This window comes from Xyrauchen texanus, chromosome 4 (assembly GCF_025860055.1).
Source record: "Xyrauchen texanus isolate HMW12.3.18 chromosome 4, RBS_HiC_50CHRs, whole genome shotgun sequence".
Lineage (NCBI taxonomy): Eukaryota > Metazoa > Chordata > Actinopteri > Cypriniformes > Catostomidae > Xyrauchen > Xyrauchen texanus.
In genome coordinates this window covers 6945813-6972583 of record NC_068279.1, presented here as the reverse complement: position 1 = coordinate 6972583, position 26771 = coordinate 6945813, and the positions used below count along the sequence as shown (strand labels likewise).

General features: G+C 35.2%; 1 protein-coding gene across 1 annotated transcript; it reads right to left on the bottom strand.

Moving 5' to 3' along the window:
- Positions 1-1170: 1170 nt before the first annotated feature.
- LOC127642885 (uncharacterized) lies at positions 1171-26394 on the bottom strand. Its single transcript, XM_052125318.1, has 12 exons — positions 26241-26394; positions 24033-24144; positions 22026-22119; positions 20242-20296; positions 10746-10886; positions 8740-8900; positions 7641-7739; positions 6094-6239; positions 4837-5008; positions 4639-4751; positions 3102-3189; positions 1171-2995 (listed from the first exon to the last, which is right to left on the bottom strand). Exons 1-12 carry the CDS (start codon positions 26353-26355, stop codon positions 2942-2944), a joined length of 1350 nt encoding a protein of 449 aa, XP_051981278.1. The 5' UTR covers positions 26356-26394; the 3' UTR covers positions 1171-2941.
- Between the last annotated feature and the right edge of the window lie 377 nt (positions 26395-26771).

Here is a 26771-nt window from a genome sequence, read left to right as displayed (position 1 = left end):
GTCATATGGACTACTTTTATGATGCATTTACATATTTTTGAAAGTTTAAAAGCTCAAGTACCCATTTATTGTAACCGCATGTAAAAGAGGGACTCCTTTTGTGTTCCACAGAAAAAAGATAGTCATATTGGAACAACATGAGTGTGCAGTACATTTTGGGTGAACTATTACTTTAAATGAGCACAAAAAGCTTTCATTACAATTAACACAAGAGAGTTGGTATTAGACAATGTAATACAAAGTTAATTGAAATGGACATCATGAATTTCTTTGTGAATAAAACAAATGTAAAATTCTCTTAAAAATGTTGTAATGTGTAATTTCTCATCCACTAGCTTCACCAAACGTCCCCACATCTTCAATTGGATGTACAAACAGATAGTAAAGCCCCAAACTCACACTAGTGGTTGAGCAAATGTTGCTGTACCGCTGGACGGGCTACTCAAACAAACACAGCAATGTTTTGATAGTGCCACAGTATTACACTTTTAGGTGAAATCAACTTACAAATGGCTTACTTATAATATACTCCGAGTATACTCAATATATTAGGCTAGTTTACACACCTTTAAAGGTATAGCTCATTCAAAGAAAATTACCTCATTATTTACTCACCCTCATGCCATCCTAGAAGTGTATGACTTTCTTTATTCTGCAGAACACAAACAAAGATTTTTAGAAGAATATCTCCAATCTGTAGGTCCATACTCCATTCAATGAAAGTGAATGGTGACCAAAACTTTAAAGCACAAAAAAAGCACATAGAAGTAATCCATTTGACCCAATGTCTTCTAAAGTGATCTAATTGTTTTTGGGTAAGATATACCAAAATATAACTCCTTTTTCACACATTTTGCCTAGGTACGATCATGATTTCAAGCTTGATTACACTTCCTAGTGCTTGATGCATGCGTAGAGCGCTAGAGGGCACTAAGAATTGTAATCAAGCTTAAATCATGATCACCAAGAAGACTGCTGATGTCAAATTAATAGTGAAAAAGGAGTAATATTTTGGTCTGTTCTCAACCAAACCTGATTGGATCGTGTTAGAATATATGGATTAAACCACTTGAGTCGTTTAGATTACTTTTACGCTGCCTTTGTGCTTTTTGGAGCTTTACATTTTTAGTCACCATTCACTTGCATTGTATTGGCCTTCAGAGCTGAAATATTCTTTTAAAAATCTTTGCTTGTGTTCTGCTGTATAAAGAAAGTCATACACATCTGGGTTGACATGAGGGTGAGTAAATGATGAGAGAATTTTAAGATGAACATGGCATCTGTTTGGAAAAGCACGTTGACAGTAGCTGAACACTGTGAAAATATGAACAATATTTATTACATTTCCTAAAATGTGTATTTTTTTTTTTTCAACATTGAGGTAAATGCACAAATGCTTTCTCTGAAGTCACAGAAGTGCTGTTGTTTATTAAAACTGACATTTACCTTAAACAGATAAACAACAACAAAAAATAAGATTAAATGAAAATCAGTTCTTGGTTCCACCCTGTATGACAATGGCCAACTGCATTACATATGGACTGTAAAGATAAATGACTCTACAAATGCATATTCAAAACAAGAAAAACTATTAAAAAAAATGTTCTTATTGCAAGTTCCTAATATTCATAAAATGCCCTAAAATGTTAAAAAATTTTAACTTTTTAAACTAAGTTTAAATGATTTGGTAACACTTTACAGTAAGGTTCTATTTGATAAAATTAGTAAATGCATTAGGTATCATGAACTAACAATGAACTATATATTTTTTTTATTAGCACATTTCTTAATCTTGGTTTAAGTACATTTATGAAACTACAATTGTCAGTTCATGTTAGCTTTGTATTGCATTAACTAATGTTAACATATACAACTTTTACTTTAAAAAATGCATTGGTATATGTTGAAATGAACATTAACCAAGATGAAAGATACGTTCATTGTTAGTTCATGTTAACTAAAGTTAACGAATGCAACCTTATTGTAACGTGTTACCAATGATTCATGTAGGCAGCATCACTTCAGTGCATTGAACAATCATTTTCAAATCACACATAAACTACATAAACACAAACAAACATGCAACAGTAAATAAACAAACACATGAATGAAAGGAAGACCTACTGACAGTTTTTATATAAACTGCAGTGCCTATTCTGTGTCCACAAGAACAATCATTTTAATGCATTACTTTATATACAGTAAAAGTAGAAAGTCACCTTTATGAATACTGGGGGTGGGGGATCCACAGACGAAAATGTGAGGTTAAATTCATTGGGCAAGTAAACCTTTGGATTCTCCCACAGTGCTTAAATGTAGATCAAAAGAAGGTCACAGAAAAGAAGATAATATCTCAGGATAATTGTGTGAATCTCACGTAACTTTTTGAAACAATAAATCATTATTAATCTTTACTTAAGGAAAATTAACCCTATATTTGGGTTTCACAGTTTACAATTGTATATATTGAGAATATATGCCGATTTAAATAAAAAATATGCTGCAATGAAAAAAATATGAACTGTCCAAAAAACAGGCTTCAATTTACGCAAAATATAATATACATTTTTGTTTCATGTTTTTCTGTGTGTGAGATTCACCCAATCAAATCTTCATAGAGTCACTGTAATAATGCAGCTTATTGACTGTTAACAGATCTAGGTCTGATTATTAAATATGTTTCACATTAAAAAAAACTAGCTGGTGTAAGAGAATATTGAGGACATGTTTGAGGTCATTTGTTTGCTCTGAATTATTCACATTTAACAAAAAAGGCACTGATTTGTTCTCATCTTACAATTTTACATACTAAATATATCCTAGACATACATCAATCTATCAACACTTCAGATGTGGCTGTGCTTTACATTATTTATTCATACTGTCCTGATGTGACCAATGAGACCAATGCTTTTCAACGGCTGATATTGGTCGGTTTTCTTCAGAAGTCATATTCTGCGGCACATTGCCGAAGATACTCCTCATAAAGTTTCCGCTATGGTAAAATAAAAAATATATGATATTGAGTATACTTTGGAATCATTCTAAGCAGGTTAAATTTCAAATGCATGCTAATAATGCTAATGTATATCATACAGTACCTTTTTGGTTTTGACGACATCCTTTATGTAATCACTGCACTCAACCAGTTTCTTCTTCTCTCGCTTAGTCATCGTCTTACTGCCCTGGCTGAAATAATCAGAACATTAAGTGGGCTGTTGTTAAATTGATTAAGTGATCATTAAAAATCAGAAAGGAGATATCAACTCAAATGTTTTATTTATTGTATTAAATAAAAATCTTGATAAATTGATATTTCATAAATATTCAACTTGATAAATTGATACAATGTATACAATGTTGAGTGTTCTCTAGAATGAAACACTAGCATACTGCATACTCTGCAGAATACACTGCCTATTATTTGTAGTTTTAAAAATAGAATGTTGAACAGTCGACATTATAAAAAGATAACAATATCAAACAGTATTATGCAACATTGTTTTCACGTGACCTTATTACATTTGTTATCATCCTAAAAAACTCCTAAAAAGTTACTTTGCATATTTGATCCAATTTTATGTAAAACTGACTCTCTTGATAGTCCTTTCAAATAATACAATATAAAAAATCTTAATATATAAGCAATTATTAAAAAAGAACTTATATCTACATACTACTAAATATTAATATATAAAAATATGAATATATTTTACTCTCTATATAAATATATATACTAATATATATATATATTACACTGTATCAGCTATCCATCTATCTATTTCTCTCTCTCACTCTCTCTCTCTATATATATGCAGTAAATATATGCATTATCTATCTATCTACAGTATATCTATATATATATATCCACAGTATATCTATCTATCTATCTATCTATCTATCTATCTATCTATCTATCTATCTATCTATCTATCTATCTATCTATCTATCTATCTATCTATCTATCTATCTATCTATCTATCTATCTATCTAGTGTATATATATATAATCTATCTATCTACAGTATATATATATATATATCCACAGTATATCTATCTATCTATCTATCTATCTATCTATCTATCTATCTATCTATCTATCTATCTATCTATCTATCTATCTATCTATCTATCTAGTGTATATATATATAATCTATCTATCTACAGTATATATATATATATCCACAGTATATCTATCTATCTATCTATACACACACATACATACACACACACATATATGATTGATTTGATATGTCAATGCATGGGAAGTGTAATCACCTAATTTGGGTATACCATATATACAGAATATTTTCATACCATGCACAGTATATATAAGAGTAGTGTGCTCCCAAAACACATAATGTACGCACAAAGTCAAAACACGGAAACAACGCAAACACAGAAACTAAGAAAAATGCTTATAAAATACTCTCACAGGACATACCATAGTCTAAGACACCTGATTTCAGATAACTTCATTCTGACAATATATGTAGTTACTGTGATTTGTCTTTGTAGTGCAGTGTTCAAAATATATCCTGAGTCACTTTGTATAAAAGTGCCAAAAGAATAAATGAGTAAATATATTGAGTAAAAAGGAACAAAAACCCTCTTCAAAACGAGAAGAGAGTTTGCTTACCGTGCAAAATATTTGGCCAGAAAGAGCAAAAGGTAGCACAGCGCGCCGAAAGTGATCACAAAAAATATCTGCCAGTCTTCAGGGATCCAGTCCCATAGATACACAACTATTCCCTAATAAAACACAAGCACAGACACAAAATGTACACCCACTCGCAATGGGAACAAATATTTCAGAAACATTCAAATAAGAACTCACTGAGGAAAGATAGAGGGTTTTAGCGATGCCCTCCCCTACGTGAGTGTCCAGTTCCTCTGGAGCAAAAGTACAGATGACGAAGCTAAGGATGAAGAGAAATGGCAGGAAAACTCCCAGAAGTCCACACATGAAGGAATTAAAACGATTGCTTTTATTACAGCTCACATTTACCCTTAGGGAACACACACACACATACAAATATTAAACATACATTTGACATTATATGAGTTCTAGAGCAGTGCGTCTCAACTGGCTGTTCTCAAAAGGAATAGTTCTCCCAAAAATTATAATTCTCTCATTTACTCACCCTTAGGCCATATCAAACTCATATGACATTTTTCTTCTGTCAAGCACAAACTAAGATATTATAATGGAGAGATATGACATCTGTTTGTCCATACTATGCAAGTGAATTCCCCATGTGCTCTAAGTCCTCGTGGTGGCATAGTGACTCGCCTCAATCTGGGTGGCGGAGGACGAATCTCAGTTTCCTCCGAGTCTGAGACCGTCAATCCGCGCATCTTATCACGTGGTTTGTTGAGTGCATTAACGCAGATACCTAGCGCAAGTGGAGGCTTCAAGCTATTCTCCGCGGCATCCACGCACAACTCACCACGTGCCCCACCAAGAGCGAGATCCACATTATAGCGCCCATGAGTAGGTTAACCCAATGTGACTCCACCCACCCTAGCAACCGGGCAAACTGGTTGCTTAGGAAGCCTGACTGAAGTCACTCAGCACATCCTGGATTCGAACTTGCGACTCCGGGAGTCGTAGTCAGCGTCTTAACTTGCTTTTTCGGCGCTTGAAAATTTGGTCACTATTCACTTGCATTGTATGGACAAACAGAACAAACCCTCCATTTAAATATCTTTGTTTGTGTTCCAGGGAAGAAAGAAAGTCATACGAGTTTGCGACAACATGAGAGTGAGTAAATAATGAGAGATATATAATTTCTGGCTGAACAGTTTCTTTTAGTAATTTTATTCATGGTATCTGCCTAATTTCTACCAATTTCAACCAAGCTTTTGCCAAATGACGTATGAATTTGCAGTAAAATAGTCTGATTGGAAAACTGATATATTTTACTATCCTAACTTCACTTATATTGTTAGTTGCATGTTAGAATTTGACTTTTTTTTACCCCTGTTGTCTGTGAGCCAATCAGAACTGCAACCTACCAGTTAAGAACCACTGATCTAGTGTAATGATATTGGTTATGTCATGTAGAGATGGATGGATGGATGTAATGTGTACCGGTCCAGATCCAGTGTATTGCTGGTGGTCGAGATGATGAGGTCACAGTCTTTCTCCAGCTGGTCCAGCGTCTTCTGCACTGCTTGGTTTATGCTCTTATCAATGGTCTCACACACTTCATCAATCTGGTTGACACACCTGCTAGGCTACAAAAAATACATAGGGACAAATTAGGGCTGAATGATTTGGAAAGAAATTCTTCATAATTTCAATGTCATTAATTAAATGAATAAAATGTACAATAAACTACTAATTTTGTCTAAGGTGTCTGCATGCTATATTTCTTATATGGGTTACACATTCAAAACAAGCTGAGAAATGTGTTCCCAAATTACTTTCTAGCTGTAAATCAAGACACACCTGTAAATCACACTGGCCCCTCATAGCAGCATATTCAACAAAGCAGGTATTTATATATATATATATATATATATATATATATATATATATATATATATATATATATATATATGTGTGTGTGTGTGTGTTTCTGGCAACTAGCTATTCTTCATCAAAATTAAACGAAATTATGTTTTGTAGCAGTCAAACACAGTAACATGATCAGATTGCAAATCTCTTACTAACTGATAGGTCATGTCAATTTTGAAATAGCTTTGATAAAGCAACAGTTTTTCCAACATAATATGCAGCCTCATATCTAGAGTATTAAAGGGATAGTTCACCCATAAATGAAAATTCTGTCATTATTTACTGTAAGCAAAATGTTAGCCTCAGTCCCCATTCACTTTCATTGTATGGGAAAAAAAAAAAGATGCAATAAAAGTGAATGGTGACTGAGACAGTCATTCTGCCATTCTTTTGTGTTCAACAGAAAAAAGAATGTCATGCAGGTATTAAACAACTTGAGGGTGAGTAAATGATGAAAGAAGTTTCTTTTTTGGATGAACTATTCCTTTAAATTTAAACCAACTCTCTCCGCTGACAGACAGAACTAATTACTTTAAGCACTGCAGAGAGACAGAAATCCATTTCCTTTGACACAGCAGTGCTGCGTAGGCTTTCCATTACTCATGTCTGATTCCAGCACAGTGGTGATAAAAGCTATTACTTTACATCTACCGTTTACATTTGACTGACAATTCTGTGAAGTATTAATAAACGGACATTACCCCATAAAATGAAAATTCCGTCATCATTGATTCACCCTCATGTTGTTCCAAACACATATGACTTCCTTTCTTAAACGGAACACAAAGGAGATGTTTAGCACACAGTCTGAGCTGCTATTTTCCTTCAAATGAAAGCGGATGGGGACAATGGGCTGTTAAACTTCACCATTCACTTTCAATGTATGAAAACAGCTTGGACATTCTGTTATTAATAATCCCTTTTCTTTTCCACTGAAAAAAGAAAGTCAAAAGGGCTTCGTGAGACATGAGGGTGAGTAATGTTTTGACAGAATTTTAATTTTGGGTGATATATCCCTTTAATCTCTGTCTTTCTAGATTAGGAGGTAACCATGAACATCTCTCAAAGCAATTTAATTTAATTTAATTTTGTATGTATAATTTTTTGGAATGTATTACCTTTTGTGGGTTGGGGATGTATATTGTGGGCATCTCAAAACCACATTTGTTGAGTCCAGGTCTTCTGCACAACTCTTGGACGATCTGCATCATCACTCGCTGTGGAAATAAAAATATCACCGATATCGGTTGAAGACCGACAAACAGGAGATATATAATAAATTGTGACAAAGAGATAAAGTTCCAGAAGGCTTACTGTCCAAAAAGTATGGTTATGGCAAGATGATTCAAATCTCAAATGAAAGTCAAAATGAAATCAATAAAACTGACCCTGTTTACTTTCTTTATTACCTGTTACTGTTTTTATTGTGCATAAATCATTCATGCACATTATTCCAATGGGATTGTTTTCTTCTTCATATTCTTTCATCAAAATTTAATAACATGCTCAGCCTCTATAATAACTTTCTTTTTTGAATGACATCACCCAGCCCTCTTATTTTAAAACCCGCTCTTCCAACCACCTGTCATATAGAGAGCACATTCCCAATCCAATCAATTCCCGATTAATAAAGACAAGTCCTATGCTCCCTGTTTTTGTTGATTATCATGTTTTACTCTAAATATGTCAAAATGGGTTGTGAATGTAATTTAAAGTTGAAAACAAAAGTCATTCTAGTGAAGGAATGAAGGGTTGCATTGACCCATTTACCATCATATTTAACCACAACCATTAAAGGCATAATTCACCCAAAAATACAAATTCTGTCATCATTTACTCACCCTCATGCCATCCCAGATGTGAATGACTTTCTTTCTTCTGCAGAACACAAATGGAGATTTTTAGAAAAATATCTCCAGTGGTTAAATCCATATCTTCAGAAGCGATATGATAGGTGTGGGTGAGAAACAGACCAACATTTAAATCCTTTTTACTATACATTCTCCTCCACAAAAAAACAAGAAGAATGTGAAAGTGAAAGTGGAGATTGATAGTACAAAAGGAGTTCAATAAGTCTCACCCACACCAATCATATCTTTTCTGATGAGTAGAAAGATGACAGAATTTTCACTTTTGGGTGAACTATCCCTTTAAAGGGCAGTGAAGAGAGAATGTATGCACATGCACACACACATACACACACACACACTCACGCACCTGTCTGTCTGTTTCTCGTCCAGCCTCGTCAGCTTTGCTTAGGTAAAAGCGCAGTTTGTCTCCACACTTCTCACTTAGCTTCTCAACAATGTTCAACGTCCGTTTGCACAACGCCTGCCCCATCGGATCAAAAAACACAAAGATCAAGTCCGCCTGCTCACCTGAAAATATGAGAGACAATTGAGAGACCAAAACAGAAAACTGTGACTTTTAAATTAAAATTTCAGTGTCATATGAGTTATGTACGGTTCAATCGAAAGCATGAAACAAGTCATATTGTGTAATTCAACTGTGTGGAGTTTCAACATTAAGCTTAGATTTAAAATCAGCTTACAAAGGTTCTCAAACTTATCCTTAAAAGAATCAAAAAATGGCTTAACAAACGTCATTTTCTTTCCTGTGTTGACATATTGCCTAAAAAACAGGAAGTTGTGGTGGGATGTACCGTATCAAAGGCCTTGTTCTTTTTTTAAATGACTTTGACTATATCAAATCCATGAGCCATGATTTATAATAAGTCATAAATAGTTTTGGTCCATTTTCTTTTAAGATACATTTGTATAATATTCCTGAAAATTCCTGTATATTTTAAATGCATATATCTGCTAAATGATTATTCTCTCAACTTTTTGGAGGATATACGTAAATGGCCTTAAAGCAAACAGACAAGCCACAAAACTCCAATTTAGATTTTTCTGAGTTTTTAAAAGAGAAAGACAAGAAGCGAAACTGCCCACATTCTTAAAAATAAAGGTTCCAAAATGGGTGTTTCGAAGCGATGCTATAGAAGAACCATTGTTCGTTCTTCATGGAACAATACACTCACCTAAAGGATTATTAGGAACACCTGTTCAATTTCTCATTAATGCAATTATCTAATCAACCAATCACATGGCAGTTACTTCAATGCATTTAGGGGTGTGGTCCTGGTCAAGACAATCTCCTGAACTCCAAACTGAATGTCAGAATGGGAAAGAAAGGTGATTTAAGCAATTTTGAGCGTGGCATGGTTGTTGGTGCCAGACGGGCCGGTCTGAGTATTTCACAATCTGCTCAGTTACTGGGATTTTCACGCACAACCATTTCTAGGGTTTACAAAGAATGGTGTGAAAAGGGAAAAACATCCAGTATGCGGCAGTCCTGTGGGCTGAAAATGCCTTGTTGATGCTACAGGTCAGAGGAGAATGGGCCGACTGATTCAAGCTGATAGAAGAGCAACTTTGCCTGAAATAACCACTCGTTACAACCGAGGTATGCAGCAAAGCAGTTGTGAAGCCACAACATGCACAACCTTGAGGCGGATGGGCTACAACAGCAGAAGACCCCACCGGGTACCACTCATCTCCACTACAAATAGGAAAAAGAGGCTACAATTTGCAAGAGCTCACCAAAATTGGACAGTTGAAGACTTGAAAAATGTTGCCTGGTCTGATGAGTCTCGATTTCTGTTGAGACATTCAGATGGTAGAGTCAGAATTTGGCGTAAACAGAATGAGAACATGGATCCATCCTCTGATGGCTACTTCCAGCAGGATAATGCACCATGTCACAAAGCTCGAATCATTTCAAATTGGTTTCTTGAACATGACAATGAGTTCACTGTACTAAAATGGCCCCCACAGTCACCAGATCTCAACCCAATAGAGCATCTTTGGGATGTGGTGGAACGGGAGCTTCGTGCCCTGGATGTGCATCCCACAAATCTCCATCAACTGCAAGATGCTATCCTATCAATATGGGCCAACATTTCTAAAGAATGCTTTCAGCACCTTGTTGAATCAATGCCACGTAGAATTAAGGCAGTTCTGAAGGCGAAAGGGGGTCAAACACAGTATTAGTATGGTGTTCCTAATAATCCTTTAGGTGAGTGTACATGCTGAGAAAGAACCTTTATTATTAAGAGTGCAGCAAATTCATTTGTATAGATTTTAGTAAACAAGAATAATAATAATAAAAAAAAAAAGTAAACTGTCCAACAGAAAGTAAAATTGTGCAAATGTATTTACCAAAAGAGGTGATGGCATTGTTGACATCAAAAGGGTACACCATATCTCCATCCACCAACCCTGGCGTGTCCACAAATGTCACCAGACTGAACCTCTTCTGTTTGGAGGTGGAAATCTCAGCACGCAGGTAATCCGTGACACCTACAATATACAACTGCAGGCATTCATAAAACTTGCTTGGAATTACAAAAGCGAGTCACCGTCACTGTGGATTCCTCATGTCGATTTTATGAGTATCAAGCTGTCAAAAATAATCCTTTTTCCAAACTTACAACATGGCTCTCTGAAATACTTGATTCTGATTGGTCAAATATTGTCATATAATGACCGCTAAACTGTAATTGAATGTATTCCCATGTGGATTACCTTAATAGCTGTGCTAGTGGCATGTCTCTCATATCACTCTAAGGCCTCTTCTCGCATAATAAGCATAATTTCAACTCAAATAAATATTTACGGTCAATTTATTTAAATGGAAAGTAGCTGTGTAATAAGGGGGATAATGTACAATTGATTTCAGGGTGAAGCATGACACCTACTTTGCAATAATGACCGGCTCACATTACATTAGCCTATAACTTAAGTAATCAATAAATACTAGAGATAGACGATAATCGGTTTGACCGATATCTTGAACCGATATTGACACTTTACCACTTAATCGGTTATTGGTTCTTTAATATAGGTGTTTCCGATCAAATTTGGCATAAAATACATTTGATTTTAAATATTAATTAAATGAGGGGCTTTGGTGCAAGTGCATATTGCAGCTAAAACTAGTTAAATGTATTATTTGTAGACTCTGAACAGTATTCGTTTTGTAAAGCAGGCTGTTCACCTTTAGGGGTTATTGATAAATTATTAAGTTGTTATTGTGCCTATAAACGCAGCCTGGTCTCATAGAATGAATGTTACTGTAATGTTTGCAAACTCACTTTATAAAAACAGAAATAAAACAAGAATTAAAAGTCGGTTTTGCATATCGGTTATTGGACACTTAAACACAAAGATAATCAGTTTCGGATTGGTCATTAAAAACCAATATTGGTCTACCTCTAATAAAAACATAGATATTCAAAATGTAAATTACTTCCGATAATTAAAACATTATGGAACAAAAAATTTGTTTTGTTCAACCAGTTGTCAGTGCTACAATAAAGTACTTGAATGTGCTAATATTTTTGTGATTGGCTCTTTGCATTGAATCGTCGCGTGTTTTTGCTGACCACATCCCCTCTTGTTGTCGGTTGTTATGGTTACCCACAACAGCTCTTCAACTGGCAGCTTTAAGGCGGAGCTACATAAAGCTAGCCAGTGAAGAACGACTGTGAAGTAACGCCAGCCAGCCAATACCGAGTGTTTTCAAAACATGCATAAAAATCTAAACTTAGTCCTAGAGCTATTCCTCTATTATTCCTTGGCGACAATGTGAGTGGTGCAAAAATCACTGGCACGATGTTAAGGTTTTGTGTGTGGTTACCAGTGTGTTCCCATACAAAAAAAATCTAAACTAGCCGCAAGTGATTCGTGATTCACCACAAATGTTTGCCAGATGTTTGCAGCTCTTCACCGATAGTTTGGCAACAATGGACAATTGACCCTTTGCTAAGCTCCGCATCCCTTGGTTACAGTCACTTGCTCTGACAAGCTCTGCAGAACTCCCCATAGGAATGAATAGGAGATTGCCGTGAATGGTGTGGTATTTGGCAAAATATTCTCATAAACGGAATGGATCATATAATTACCATATAATTTTTGTAAAAGAAATTATTAAATTACACAGTAATTTGATTGAAAACTCAGCAGACTGTGAGAATTGAGGCAAACTATCATCACCAGGGGCGTAGATTCTGGGGAGGGGGATGGGGGGAGGTAACCCCCCCTTAATAATCATAACAAGCAAGTGCAACCTTGGAGAAATGTAGGGGTCCTCGCTAATGTTATACATGCTCATTTGGGAATGAGGAATGACAAATATTTTTTAAAAAGAATGAAATTATACTCTCTAGTTACCTCGTATCACTATTACAAGTGACCAAGCAACAACGTTTTTAAATGTTTTGGATCATTTCTGTAAAATCTTGTTAAGACCTACCCAAACACACATTACTCCCATAGGCTCTCACTGTAAAAAGGCAAACGCTTGTCAGAGTAATGGCAGCAGAGCAACAGTTGCTAAGAAGGTAAGAAACGCTTTTAAGGCGGGGCTTAGTGAAGGGTCAATTAGCTGCAATTTGCCGCAAAGCTCATTTGCTTGTGAAAATGATCTGTGGAGAATTTGCGGCAAATTTGCAATGAAATCTTAATTTTTGCAAAAGTTGTTATGTGGTGTGGCAGGGCGGAGGGCGGGGCCAGGTCGTGATTATACACACCCCGTCCCTTATCAGGCTAATCAAGCCTCCGAGAGGGATAAAGGCAGACTGCGGAGGATTGTGCGGGAGAGAAAGATAGTTTACGGACATGTCCGTCATGTGTATGTGTGTGTTTGTCTTCTGTTTAAATTTTATATATAAAATATTATTTGTATCGTCAAGCCGGTTCTCGCCTCCTCCTTTCCATTGATTGCTTTACACTCCCGGGTTTCGGCACCACAATCCTCCGCAGTCGGCCTTTATCCCTCTCGGAGGCTTGATTAGCCTGATAAGCGACCGTGTGTGTATAATCATGACCCGGCCCCGCCCTCCGCCCTGCCACAGTGGTTGCTAAAGTGTTCGGAGTGGGTTCTTAACATGTTGCTATGTGGTTGCTAGGGTGTTCTGGGTGGTTGTTTACTGATCTTAATTCAAAAGTCTCTATGATATTCTAGTCCCTTGATATGGCTCAGGATTCTCCTTCTAATGATATGTGTCAATGTTTTTTTTCTTTGTCCATTTTATTGTCTGCCATGCAAAAATTGTACACTTGATTGAAGTTACTTAGAAATTAGTACCACAGCTTCCCTCAACAAGTCACTTTGGGGTGTCATACATGTCCATAGCACATTTTGTGTTGGATGAGTTACACAACAAAGTTTGATCCTAAAGGGTTTGATCAAATCCCAAACTTCAGTATGAGCAATAATATTAATGTGCGGTGAGTTATATCATCATTTCTTCATAAGAACTACAGAGATGTTTTATCCATTTCTCGCCAAAGGTTTCTGCTCCAACACATCTGCGGCACACACTGAAGCTCTTTCAGATAGCGACTGCAGGTGTGCACAATGTCACACAAACTGCTCTTGTTCTTTCTCATTAACATTCACTAAAGGTGCACCAGCACAGCACACCCTCAAATCTCTGTATTTCACACACTCTCTCTTTCGCATTCCATGAAAACACGTAGATTCTACAATCTACACAATATGCATGGTAATATCTACTGGGAATTCCCAGGGGAGAATGTTATTGGTCAAAGGTTGCTCAGGAGACATAAATGAAATCTAAATTGGAGTTTTGTGGCTTTTAGTTCATGTCTTTTTGACTTGAGACCATCTATATGCTGGTATACTCCTAAATATGTTTTGCTAAAACTTCTTATTTCATTGGGAAACAATGTCAAGAAAGGAAAGGAAAACTTTCAAGCTATTATATGAGGTCTTTAATGGAGTTCTCAACAGTGTTTCTCCTAAAATTCCTTAGGGGAATTCTGTATGAGAAATGAAAAATGGACAAAATACCTTGCGAATTATGGGTGAAAAACCTTGGTATTTTCTTGGTAAAAGTCTCAATTTTATTTCAATTTAGACTCATTGATGTAGTGAGATATTAAAGAGATCTTATTTATGATTTTACTTTTCTGTAGGTATTCAACAAGGGAGTTCACCACCATATACCCATAAAAAGATTCAAATATATTTAGTTTTGTTACACAAGCACAACATAGAGAGATTTTTGAGCCACTTTAAATGTGAAATGGTAATTGGAGATATGCGTCTCAACTTGCTGGCATTGCTGCTGATAGGTGGAATAAGATCCTGAAAGATCTAGGCCACTGGGGAGAAGTCAAAGGTCAAGAAATTGCAGTGTCATCTCCAACACGCAAAGCAGCACCGCAGAGAGACCCGAGTCATGACGTTATAGAGTCAAACTTTTCTGAGACCAGAGGAACCAGCCAAAACCACACCCAAACAATGCACCAATCACAAATCGAATTATCAGATCCCACAGGAAAGAAATATCACTTTAATATCTCAAGTGTTTCTCTGACAACAATGGGATTAAAACGAGAGCAAATGTAAACCTTTGCTTGTCCGATATTTCCCATGAGAAAGAAAAAAACCTAGCAATCTCACATTTGTCTCCTCTAGAGTTACAAAAAAGATCTCTACAATGTCTCAAACTGTGCTTGAACTAACCAATATACCAAAAGCCTTCAATCTAAAGTTCTTTCAGAGGTGACTAGGCACATAAAAGCATTTGCAACACTTCATAGAATTGCTTGGTTCATAAATTTGGCTAAATACTTCAAACTACAGTATAATTACTAATACTATAGACAAAAAAAATCAGAAAATGGTGGCTTGCTTTAAGGAATGTACAACCCCAATTCCAAGTCCCTGGAAAAGATGGCGTCTAGACGACACTATATGCTGCTCCAAAATATTTACTTATCTTTCTGCATTACTGTTGCCCTCACAGACGTGCGAGTTACCCTTTCTATGGGCACCAACACACACCCATACCATGACAGATACTGGCTTTTTGACCTGACCCTGATAACAGCTTGGATGGTCCTTTTCTTCTTTGGCCCGGAAAACAAGACGGCAGTTTTTCCAAAAACTATTTGAAATGTGGACTCGTTGGACCACAAAACCAGATTCCACTGTTCTACTTTCCATCTCAGATGAGACAGAGCCTACAGAAGTCTGTGTCACTTTTGGACAGTGTTGATGTATGGTATTCCCGAGCCCATGTCATGATATCCATTACAGATGAATTATGTTTTTTTAGATAGTGACGTCTGAGGGATCAAAGATCATCAGAAGTGGTTTTCTAACTGGACAACTCCAAACCACATACTGCACCGACTGCAAGTGCATGGCTGCGTAAGCAGAGAGTGCGGGTGCTGGATTGGCCTACCTGCCGTACTGACCTGTCTCCAATTTACATTTACATTTATGCATTTGGCAGACGCTTTTATCCAAAGCGACTTACAGGGCACTTATTATGGGGACAATCCCCCCGGAGCAACCTAAAGTTAAGTGCCTTGCTCAAGGACACAATGGTGGTGGATGTGGGGATCGAACCAGCAACCTTCTGATTAACAGTTATGTGCTTTAGCCCACTACGCCACCACCACTCAAGTTTGTTAAGTTTAGCAAGCAGAATTTGAGAATGTGTGCCGCATTATGAAGCGCAAAATAAGGAAACAAAGTCCCCGTACAATTGAGCAGCTGAAGACCTGCATAATGGATAAATGGGGGTGAAATTCTGCTTGCTAAACTTAACAAACTTGTGTCTTCAAAGCCCAAACACTTAGTAAGTGTTACTAGAATAATGGTGATGCTACACAGTGGTAAAAACTTGACTGTCCCAACTTTTCTGGAGTGAGTTGCAATTATCTGATTTGAAATGTGTGTGTGTGTGTGTATATATATAATTAACTATGTAAAACATAAAATAATGTGTTAATGTAATGCTTTCAATATAGCAGAGGGTGAATAGAATTTACAAATCAATCCTTTTTATCACTTTTAATCATGTAGAACAGGGATTTTTTCACACAAAAACGTCTTGTGGCTATTCTTTTGAAACAGTGTGTATTTTAATGTTTATGAACTGGCCCAATTCACTTCCATTGTAAGTGCCTCACTGTAGCCGTGATTCATTTAAATAAACGAGGGACAAGTCAAAATAATTTTCTTTAATAATTAATATTATGCTATAAATGGTGTTGACTGAACTTAACTTGTATTGAACATTCCTTCACAATTGTCATGCAAACAGAAGAATGTAAGCAAATGTTATTGTTCTTTAAAGCAGTCCAGCTATCAAGCAACCTCAACATTGCAATATATATATATATATATTTCTGTCTTCCTTTCTAGTAAAAATATCTTAACATCCTTAAGCAAGGATATACTGTTTACTGTATCCTAACATTAGTTTAAACCCTAAAGTATAAATCTTAATCTAAGTGTAAGTTTATGCTTAAAGGTGCACTATGTAACTTTTGTCTTTGTGTAATCTTACACTTACACCCATTGGCTTTGATGTAGCATCATTTAAAATCAGTAGTTTTCAGTTTCAGATGCCACTGTAAACATTTTGTTTAAAATTACAATGAATGTCTTTAGATGTTTTTTTAAGGAGGAAGAAATTACTGAGTGCACCTTTAAAACAAGAAGAAAAAACTTATTTCAAGATATATCCTCTAAAACATATCTTAGTCTCTTAACGCAAATGTATGCTGTTAGAATATTATAGGAAAATAAGACAAACATACTGGGTATTCGGTCATTTTTTAAATAAAAAAAAGTCCCTCATTTAATAAAAAAGGTTTCCTTTATTTAATCAAGACTTGGTGACTTTTTATCCCTTTGCCATCTGAACATACAAAATAAATAAATAAATCAATAAAATAAACAATTGGGTCTAAGTAGTAAAACTACTGGTACTTTTGAATTTACAGTCAAAATAGACCGACCATTGAAAATTAATGGGAAAAACCAAACAACCAAGCAATTTTTTTTTATCTGACAAATTCAATCAATACATCAGCCACAATGCAGAAATTACAGGTTATTACAGATATTACAGGGTGAGACTCTAAAACATCCTCAGTGCAAAGCATAGACACCCACTCACACACAAACATGAACTGGTGAGACTATAACACAGAGCTTTTTTTTGTCAAAAAATAAATGTTAAACACACTAAAAAATGAAGGGGTGAGACAATAACAAATGTTTGCAAAATAAGTTTTTACTATAGAAAGTTTGACTGATTCTTCTGTTTTATATTTGAATAGATTTTCTGAATTTTGCAGTTCGTTTCTGTTTCTTGATGTTTGTTTCTTGACATTATTATGCATTTACTTTGAGTTATTACATTTTGATATTTTAAATAAATTATTGGTAGAAAAATGCTTATTCCGTGTCTTCTTTTTGTAGCACCACAGTCATGTTTGATTGCAAATATAATGACATTAACTGCAAAAACTGACACTTCAAATCACTTTTAAAATTCTACACTTTGTCAAATAATAGTTTGATAATGCCTAATATATATATCCAAATGCATATATTGTGATAAAATATAAAATTTGGTTACAACATGCCATCAGACTACACAGTAGGTGGTTACAGCCATCTACAGGCTGTTACTGGCATAACATGGTCATCTTATTTATATTTTGTTCACCAAATGCCAGCAACATGCATCCAATGTCACATCCTCGAATTTTCTTCATGTTTCAACTTGTAGAAATGCACGTTCTGAATTTGTTTCTCAAAAATGTCTTATTTTGCTAATTAATGGTAAAATCTAAAATGTACTGTACATGCAAATAATATCAAAATAGCATAAAATCACAAAATAAATGCATAATTATATTTTGTTCTGACATCAGTGAACAAGAAATGGTATTATCATCATCTTCCAAAAAACCCAATGTGACCCATCTGACCCTTCTGGTCAAAAATTACTGAGGGTTGATTATTTGTAGTGAATACATGTATCTCATAATTATGTAAGGTTTTGAACCCTGCAGACTCTTTTGCAAATGTGTGATGGCTACAGAATATGAATCACACACAATTTCAAATTTTTGTGCATTTGTGTCTGTCGTTGACTACAGATACTTTCTCTGCAGCAATAATGTGGGAAGACAGTTCTCCTTCTAAATCCCACAGATGCTGCACTGTTGTCAGTGACTCATTCTCTCTGCACTGAGTGAACCCACACTGCCCACTGAACGAAAACTGCACAATCAGTGTGCGGTGATGCCCTCTGACACGCCCAAACACTGTGTCCACCTATACCAAAGTACCCGATCATACTCTAAGTAAAACACAGTCACTTTTTAAAACTCCTGTCGGTTTTGCTCTTGGTTAGATATGTTACACGAAATGATGGTAAAAAACAAACAAACTATAAGTCAGCAGAGCTGGGAGGTGTTTACTGAAGTAAATGTGAATGGTATATGCTGCTATGTTTTGCAGTCTCAGGTGGATACTGCACTCACCGCTCTCTGTATATATGCTCGTATGACTCAGTGCATTGTGTTAGTCATAGCTGTGCACACTTCTGACTCAACTACACATGGAGCTTCAAATAATCAGATTTTCTTAAAACAGTCTGATTTCTAAGAAATTCAATAAGGAAATGAATAAGGTTAATAGACACTACAAACAACAAATATAATGATTGTCGGAACCAACGACCTGTTAGTAAAAGCAACATTTTTTCAAAACTGTCTTTAAATGAATGCCAAATGGCATAAATCGTCAGTAACTAGACACCACAGTTATCATCTATGTAAATATTGCTCAGAGGTATTCTCAAAGTTACACATCCCTTTCACCTTTTATGCCTGTTCTTTAAATATTGTGGCTAATATTATGCATATTATTACCATGCATATTATGCATTTAACAACCCTGTTTTATTAAACTGTGTTGCATTATGTGGCATCAATCAACTCAGTCTAGAAGCTACGATTGTCATGCACCCACACTCGATAAAGATCTTGCTCGACAAATAGGAATATTTCACGTATGCACAGCCAAACACAGGTGTGCAAGCCAGAAACGACAGCAATTATGATAAAAAGGAAACCAAAACGACAAACATCTCCGAAATACATCCAAACATCTGATTTAAAGAGATGGAAATATTTTATTTTGCTTATGAATCATAACATAGTAGTCTAAATGTAGATTAACCCTGACCATGATGTTTACAAATATGCAATACATATCAATGTACATATAATGTAAATATATTTAAATGTATGTGAATACATTGTAAATATATTGCATGCATATGATATAATCCTCATCTATAACCTTGATGTCTAAATATATATGTTATGTATAGTACATAAATAGGTACATGTAATGTAAACATATTGTAAATACATTTTTATATATTTTAATAGTACTGAACACCTAAATATCACTTTCAGGGTGCTGAGATATTTTATTCATGAGATGCCATCCCACACTAACAGACTGTGAAGAGACTGTGGCATATGACAGATGGAGATATACTACATTGCTTATGAAGCATTGCATCTCAAACAATTATATCAAAATCACGATGTTTAAATATATGCAATACATATCAATGCATATTAAAAGTAAACATATGTAAATAAATTGTAAATATATTATAAATGAATTATCTAACACTTTAATAGCACTGAATACCTAAAGGTGCTAAAATATCTGATTAAAACTAAAACATCTAAAACATCATCTTTAAATGTATTCAATATGTACATGTAATGTATATACAGATGTAAATACATTTCAGATATTTTGCAAATAATTTATATTATTCTAATTTCCTACCTTTGAACTCCAGCAATGGTCTGAAATGTGGATAGAGGTGTAACGTAGCATTTCCCTGTGAGAAAAGGAAGCAATCATGTTGAGAGGACAAAAATGATATAAGACAATATATGGTGTGAAGTGAGAAGCCAGGCCTCGCTATAGGGAGCCTCCCTGCTCGCTCTCTCTCTCTCTCTCTCTCTCTCTCTCTCTCTCTCTCTCTGCAGGCTCAGTGCTGGTTTGACATTCTCGGCCACACTGCCTGGGGTTCTAATGCAGCTCTTTTCCTGTTCTGCTGTTAGTCACCTCCTGTATAGAGATTATTATCCTTTCATATCATTCCTTAAGTAGAATTACATTACTCATGTTGAGCTCTTCAGATAGAGAGAGAGAGAGAATGAAAGCTCTATATGCAACAAAAAAGACGCTGTGTCTTTAAGACAACCCCTCTGTTTCCAGAATGCGTACTCTTTCGCCATACATATGCACAAAAAGGAAAAGCATATCCATTCTCTACATTTTTGTCTGGCACCATCTCTTTTGGTTGAATTATTTCCTCCTGAATACTTTTATATTCCCCAGAGGAAAATTGTATTCTTCGCAGGTTGCTCTTTCATAGAGCAGAAGACTTAATGGAGTTCTCAGTCGTTTTTCATTTAAATTCCTCCCAAAAAGTGTCAATGCTGTGGTGCTATCAAAACATTGCTATGTTTATTTGAGCATACCAACCAGCCTGACACAGTAACATTTGCTCAACCAATGGCGTTTTTTGATTGCACGGTCATTTCATTATAAATCACCAGTGTTCTTTTGCAAATTATACTGGCTAATTTCAAAATGCTTTCTGCTATAAATAAGATTGTAACTGTGCGTTCACACCAGAAGCAGCAAAAGCGTCAAAATTCGCTCTGGCTGCCCTGCCTTCAACGCTCGAGGACACTCATGGACGCTCTGACGTAGTTGAAATAGGCGGCAACATTTGTTCAGAATGCTTTGTTTTGTGAACTACATTTAAAGGGGCCGCAATTTAAACATCCAGACATGTCGACCATTTACTTTTTGCCGACCGATCACAAGTAGCGTATATACTCATGAACTCTTTAAAATGTGAAATTATTAACATTTATTGTAATTTCATTACAAAATTAATATATGTATATAATTTAAAATTTGTATGGTTCTGTGGAACACAAAAGATATCAGGCAGGAAAAAAAAACATATTTCCAAGAAACTCCAGAAATTAGAATGTTTGACTCACAATTCACTTTCATTCTTTTTTCCATACAATGAATGACAAGTGAGTTTTTATCAATTGAATGTATTTATTTTTTCTGCCTCACATCTCCATTTGTGGTCCACAGAACCATAAAAAATAGATATATTTTAAGATTTTCACATTTCAATTTCATAACAAAATTCCATAAAATGTAACTGTTATCTTCAATTAATAAATTAATTCTTTAAAAAGTTTTATTCATTTAATTTTGTTAAAAGTGTCACAATTCAATTGGATGAAATTTTGTAATGAAATTGAATTGCATTAATCTTAAAAGTACATTAAAATATTTGTTGGAGTGAAACAATAAAGTCATGAGAGTTTGGAAAAACATGAGTGTGAGTAAATGATAACAGAATTTCATTATTTTTTTAATTTTGGGGGAACTATTCCTTAAACCACTAGATTACAGCCTCCACATACATATTACTGCATACTTTGCAAAATGATGAAGTTAGGAATTGGAACATTTACTTTTTAACTGAAAACGTACTAGTGTGGATGTGGCCTGTAACAGTTTAAACTTACCGTTAGTGATTCTCTTTTCCTGCCACTGGTTATAAATGTGAAGCCTTGTGTCTCTATGGCAACGCCTGTTTTCTGTATGTGCTCCTCCACATACCTGAAAGTCAGAAATGTTCCTTTCCTATCAACTTTTACTGTTTTAACATCTAAACATTTCAAATTTGCACACTGTCGGTCAAACGTTTAGACACACCTACTTAATATTGCAATTTCCACATTGTGGAGGAGCGTCGGGTGCTTTACACACATGTTAGAATAAAACAAAGTCATCAAAACTACAGTATGAATTAAAAATGGAAGTAAAAACTATACGTCTAATACTATCTTATATTTAAGGTTCTTCGAAGACACCCATAAGGTGCCTGGGATGTTTTATAATGGTACTCGTCACATGTTGGCTGCTACAACTACAACTCATCCATTAAAAAAAAAAATCACTCACATGGGTGCTCACACTTATATGGAATGGGATCTTAATGAGATTTAAAAAACAAAATTATATATATATATTATAGTAAAATCTACCATGCACAATTGAAATATACATTGCAGACCATTTATATGTGTCTACTAGTGCTGCACGATTAATCATATCGCAATCGCGATGTCAGCCTGTGCGATTATATGATGGCAAATGCTGCGATTTTATTAAATAAATAAGTGCATGTGTGGACGTGACAGCCTATTCTCTTTGAGAGCTGTTGGCCCATTTTCTACACCGCTAATAAAAAGATCCCCAGTCAGTCTCAGTTTAGGGAGTGGCATGTGTGGCCATGTCATGTGAGTTTCTGGTGTTCAGCATGAAAATCAGGTGAAGAATGATGCCGTGCGGACCGACACTGAACTGGTGGTCAGAAATAATAACACAGAAACACAGATCACAGCTTGCGATATGTCTTTATTAAATCAATAATTAAAGTTCATATAATATGGGAGCGTGACATGTAAATAAGCACAAACTCCAAAATTGTCATTCTTTGTGCGGTCAGAGCTGCTTCAACCAGTCGCGGAAGAGACCCAATCTGAGCGGGAGTCCAGACTGGGAGATTTAAAGTTCTGCCGGCTTATGTGCACTTTAACACGGAGACGCTCGTCTCTCACCCCCGCTGTCTGCAGCTTGCAACATGTTGCATCATTAATGAGATCATCATAACATCAATCTTATGTGAAAAATAACATTAAAATTACAACAACAATAAAATGTGTGTGTGTGTGTATATATACACACATTTTACACAACAGCAACAGTTTTAGTGGTTTGATTGAGTGAACCACACTTTTATATCCAGTTTCCTTTCCAAAAGAGTTTATACAAAGTACATGTTACATCCTGCTTAAATGTCCCTGCTTGTTTGCACAATCCTATTTTCGTGAACATTTTTATGTTCTTATTTATTGTTCTATTATATTTAGGTGTAATATTGAGAAAATAACATGTTTGCAGTAATGCAAGATATTATTTAATATTGTAAAAATATTTTAATTTGAAAACAATGTGCATTTATAGTTGTTATTGTTGCTAGTTTGTATGTTTGAGTTGAGAAATACACATTTCAGCATTTTCAGTAATCTATTTGTGCATTTTCCTTGATAACCAAGCAAGTTGACACATGATACCATTTGTTTACTATATTGCAATCGCATATCGCAATATTAGCCTCAATAATCGCAATATGACATTTTCCCCAAATCGTGCAGCCCTAGTGTCTACAAACCAGTTTCATTTAAGCATTTAAGAATAAGTCTTAAGATCAAATTTATTAAGGTTGTTAAGATCTAAGAAAGAGAAAAACGAATTCAGTCGTGTGTCCACACTTTTGACTGGCAGTGTACATGGTTTAATGGAACAAGTTTAAAAATAAACAACAAAAAGTAAAACAAACATTTGCAATTATCATTAAATATCCTGTATTTTTGTCCATAAAGTCTTATCTAGATCTAATTATTTTACTTCAGTAATCATTCTTAGATATAGTTACTGTGTGTTTTTGATGTGAAAAGTGTAATCACCAGTTAATAAAGGAGCTTTTCCCAGCGGAGTGGTTTCCCATGATCATAACTATAATCTTTTTCCGAGGAGGTAACAGCCTAACACCCAAACTGTCAGCAATTTTCACCAATCCTGTTACAGACATACAGAAAGAGGGTCTAAATGATCAGAATATGATATTACATGACAAAATGTTATATGACAAAAACAAAAAATAAACAAACAAACAAACAAACGTGTTATTATCATGATACATGTCCAAAACAACAACAATGGGATAGAAGATTAAATGGGAGGTGACACTTTATTACTCCTACCTGCACCTAAATTAAACTGTTTAAATTAAACAACATAAACATACAGCTTGCACTTTATTAGTTATGGTGAAGGGAAGAACTTTTGCATACTGTTTTGGCCGATAGACTGCAGTATGTGACATGCAGAAACAACTGGACAACATGGCTCTGTCTAAAAACCTAGTGAGCTGCCTAACTTGACAACAATTTTAGGAATCATTGTCAGGAAAAAAAAAAAAACAAGAACAAAAAAAACAAGCTGCCTAACTAGATATAATTTTGGGCATCACATATGAAAGCCTTTGATGCCCTTGATATATAAGTTTTGAATATTATACAGATATTGCTGTTTCGGAAAGAAATTGGTACTTTAATTCACCAAAGTGGCATTCAACTGATCACAAATTAGAGTAAGGACATTACATATGTAAAAACATCAGCACCATCACTATTTTAAAAAAGTAATTTATGATCAAATCTAGACAGGCCCCGTTTCCAGCAACCATCACTCCAACAACTTATCCTTGAGTAATCATGCTAAATTGCTAATTTGGTACTAGAAAATCACTTTCCATTTTATCAAACACAGTTGAAAGATATTTGGTTCATTAAATGAAGCTTAACATTGTATTTGTGTCTGTTTTTTAAGTTGCCACAGTATGTAATAGACTGGCATGTCATAAGATCAATATTAGGTCAAAAATGGCAAAAAAAAATAAACAGCTTTCTCAATAAACTCGTTTTGAGGAATGAAGGCTATACAGTGCTTGAAATTGTCAAAAAACTGAAGATTTCATCCAAAGGTGTACACTACCGACTTCAAAGACAAAGGACAACTGGTTCTAACAAGGACAGAAAGAGATGTGGAAGACCAGATGTACAACTAAACAAGAGGATAAGTACATCAGAGTCTCTAGTTTGAGAAATAGACACCTCACGTGTCCTCAGCTGACAGCTTCATTGAATTCTACCTGCTGAACACCAGTTTCATGTACAACAGTAAAGAGAAGACTCAGGGGTGCAGGACTTATGGGAAGAATTGCAAAGAAAAAGCAACTTTTGAATCAGAAAAGCAAAAAGAAAAGGTTTGAGTGGGCAAAGAATCACAGATATTGAACAACAGATAATTGAAAAAGAGTGTTATGGATCTTAACCCCACTGGGCTTTTGGGATCAGCTAGACTGTAAAGTGTGTGAGAAGTGCCCGACAAGACAGCCACATCTATGGCAAGTGCTACAGGAAGTGTGGGGTGAAATGTCACCTGAGTATCTGGACAAACTGACCACTAGAATGACAAGGATCTGCAAAGCTGTCATTGCTGCATGTGGAGGATGTTTTTGATGAGAACTGTTCAATTTGTAATAGTAATTAATCTGTTTGAAGAAGTTTAAGAATTTTTTTTTCAAATTGTAATAGTAATTTTTCATGTTATTAATGTCCTGACTATACATTGTGATCAGTTGAATGCCACTTTGGTGAATAAAAGTACCAATTTCTTTCCATAAGAGCAAAATTTGAACACCCATTATACCCCAAACCCCACTCTGTCCCTCAATAAACAACCCTGTGGTCAAAGCCTAAATTACACAATGCACACATATAAACAATAATAATAATAAAACAAATGTTTAAAAATCATCAAACAAAGAGAAAAGGACGAATTCCACAAAGAACAGAATCCACAATCACTACCACAATTCTGTTTGTAGTCTGGGGCATAATGAAATTTGAGTAACTAAAACCTCACATATATGGCTATGACATTTAATCAATTAAACCAAACTGAATAAATAGATTGCATACTACGCACAATATACGCTTGAACATTTTAACTAATTTACGTTGTTGCATAATGTTTTATATCGTTATGGAACCTTGTCCGTACAAACAGCAGCTCTTGTTTCAATATGAATGTGTTTATCGGTAATTTACCGTTTTCGTTGTCGATATATAAACTGTGGCATTCTTTCAGGATTCTTTCGCTCGGTGTTGTAATGGTTGATTCCATGGGATTAGCTACATATCTGGGCTTCTTAGCGCCTGACATATTGCAAGTGGGTAGAACTGGGAACAAAACTGGGGGAATCAAAACAATGTTGCACACAAGAATCGTGACGCTTTTTGGCTAGAGATTATTTTACCCTTTTGACACCCACGGCTTTACCATTGGAGACAGCGTAACAGTAAACCTGGATCACGTGAGTCTTCTAAGCCAATCATATAATGGCCCTGACGTCAACGAACCGATTTCAGAGTGTTACGACAGAAAATCACCGTTTTTGCAATACATTGCCTGAGACTGTTTCATTTATTTTGGCATTGTGCTCATGTTTAGAATTGATAACATTGAACCCACTTTTTTTTTAATGTTTAGATAACGTTATATTTGGTTTTATTAATATCCCCTCAAATAAAAGGAAAGAATACTATATTATAAATTGAATTTTAATTTTTGCTAAATTT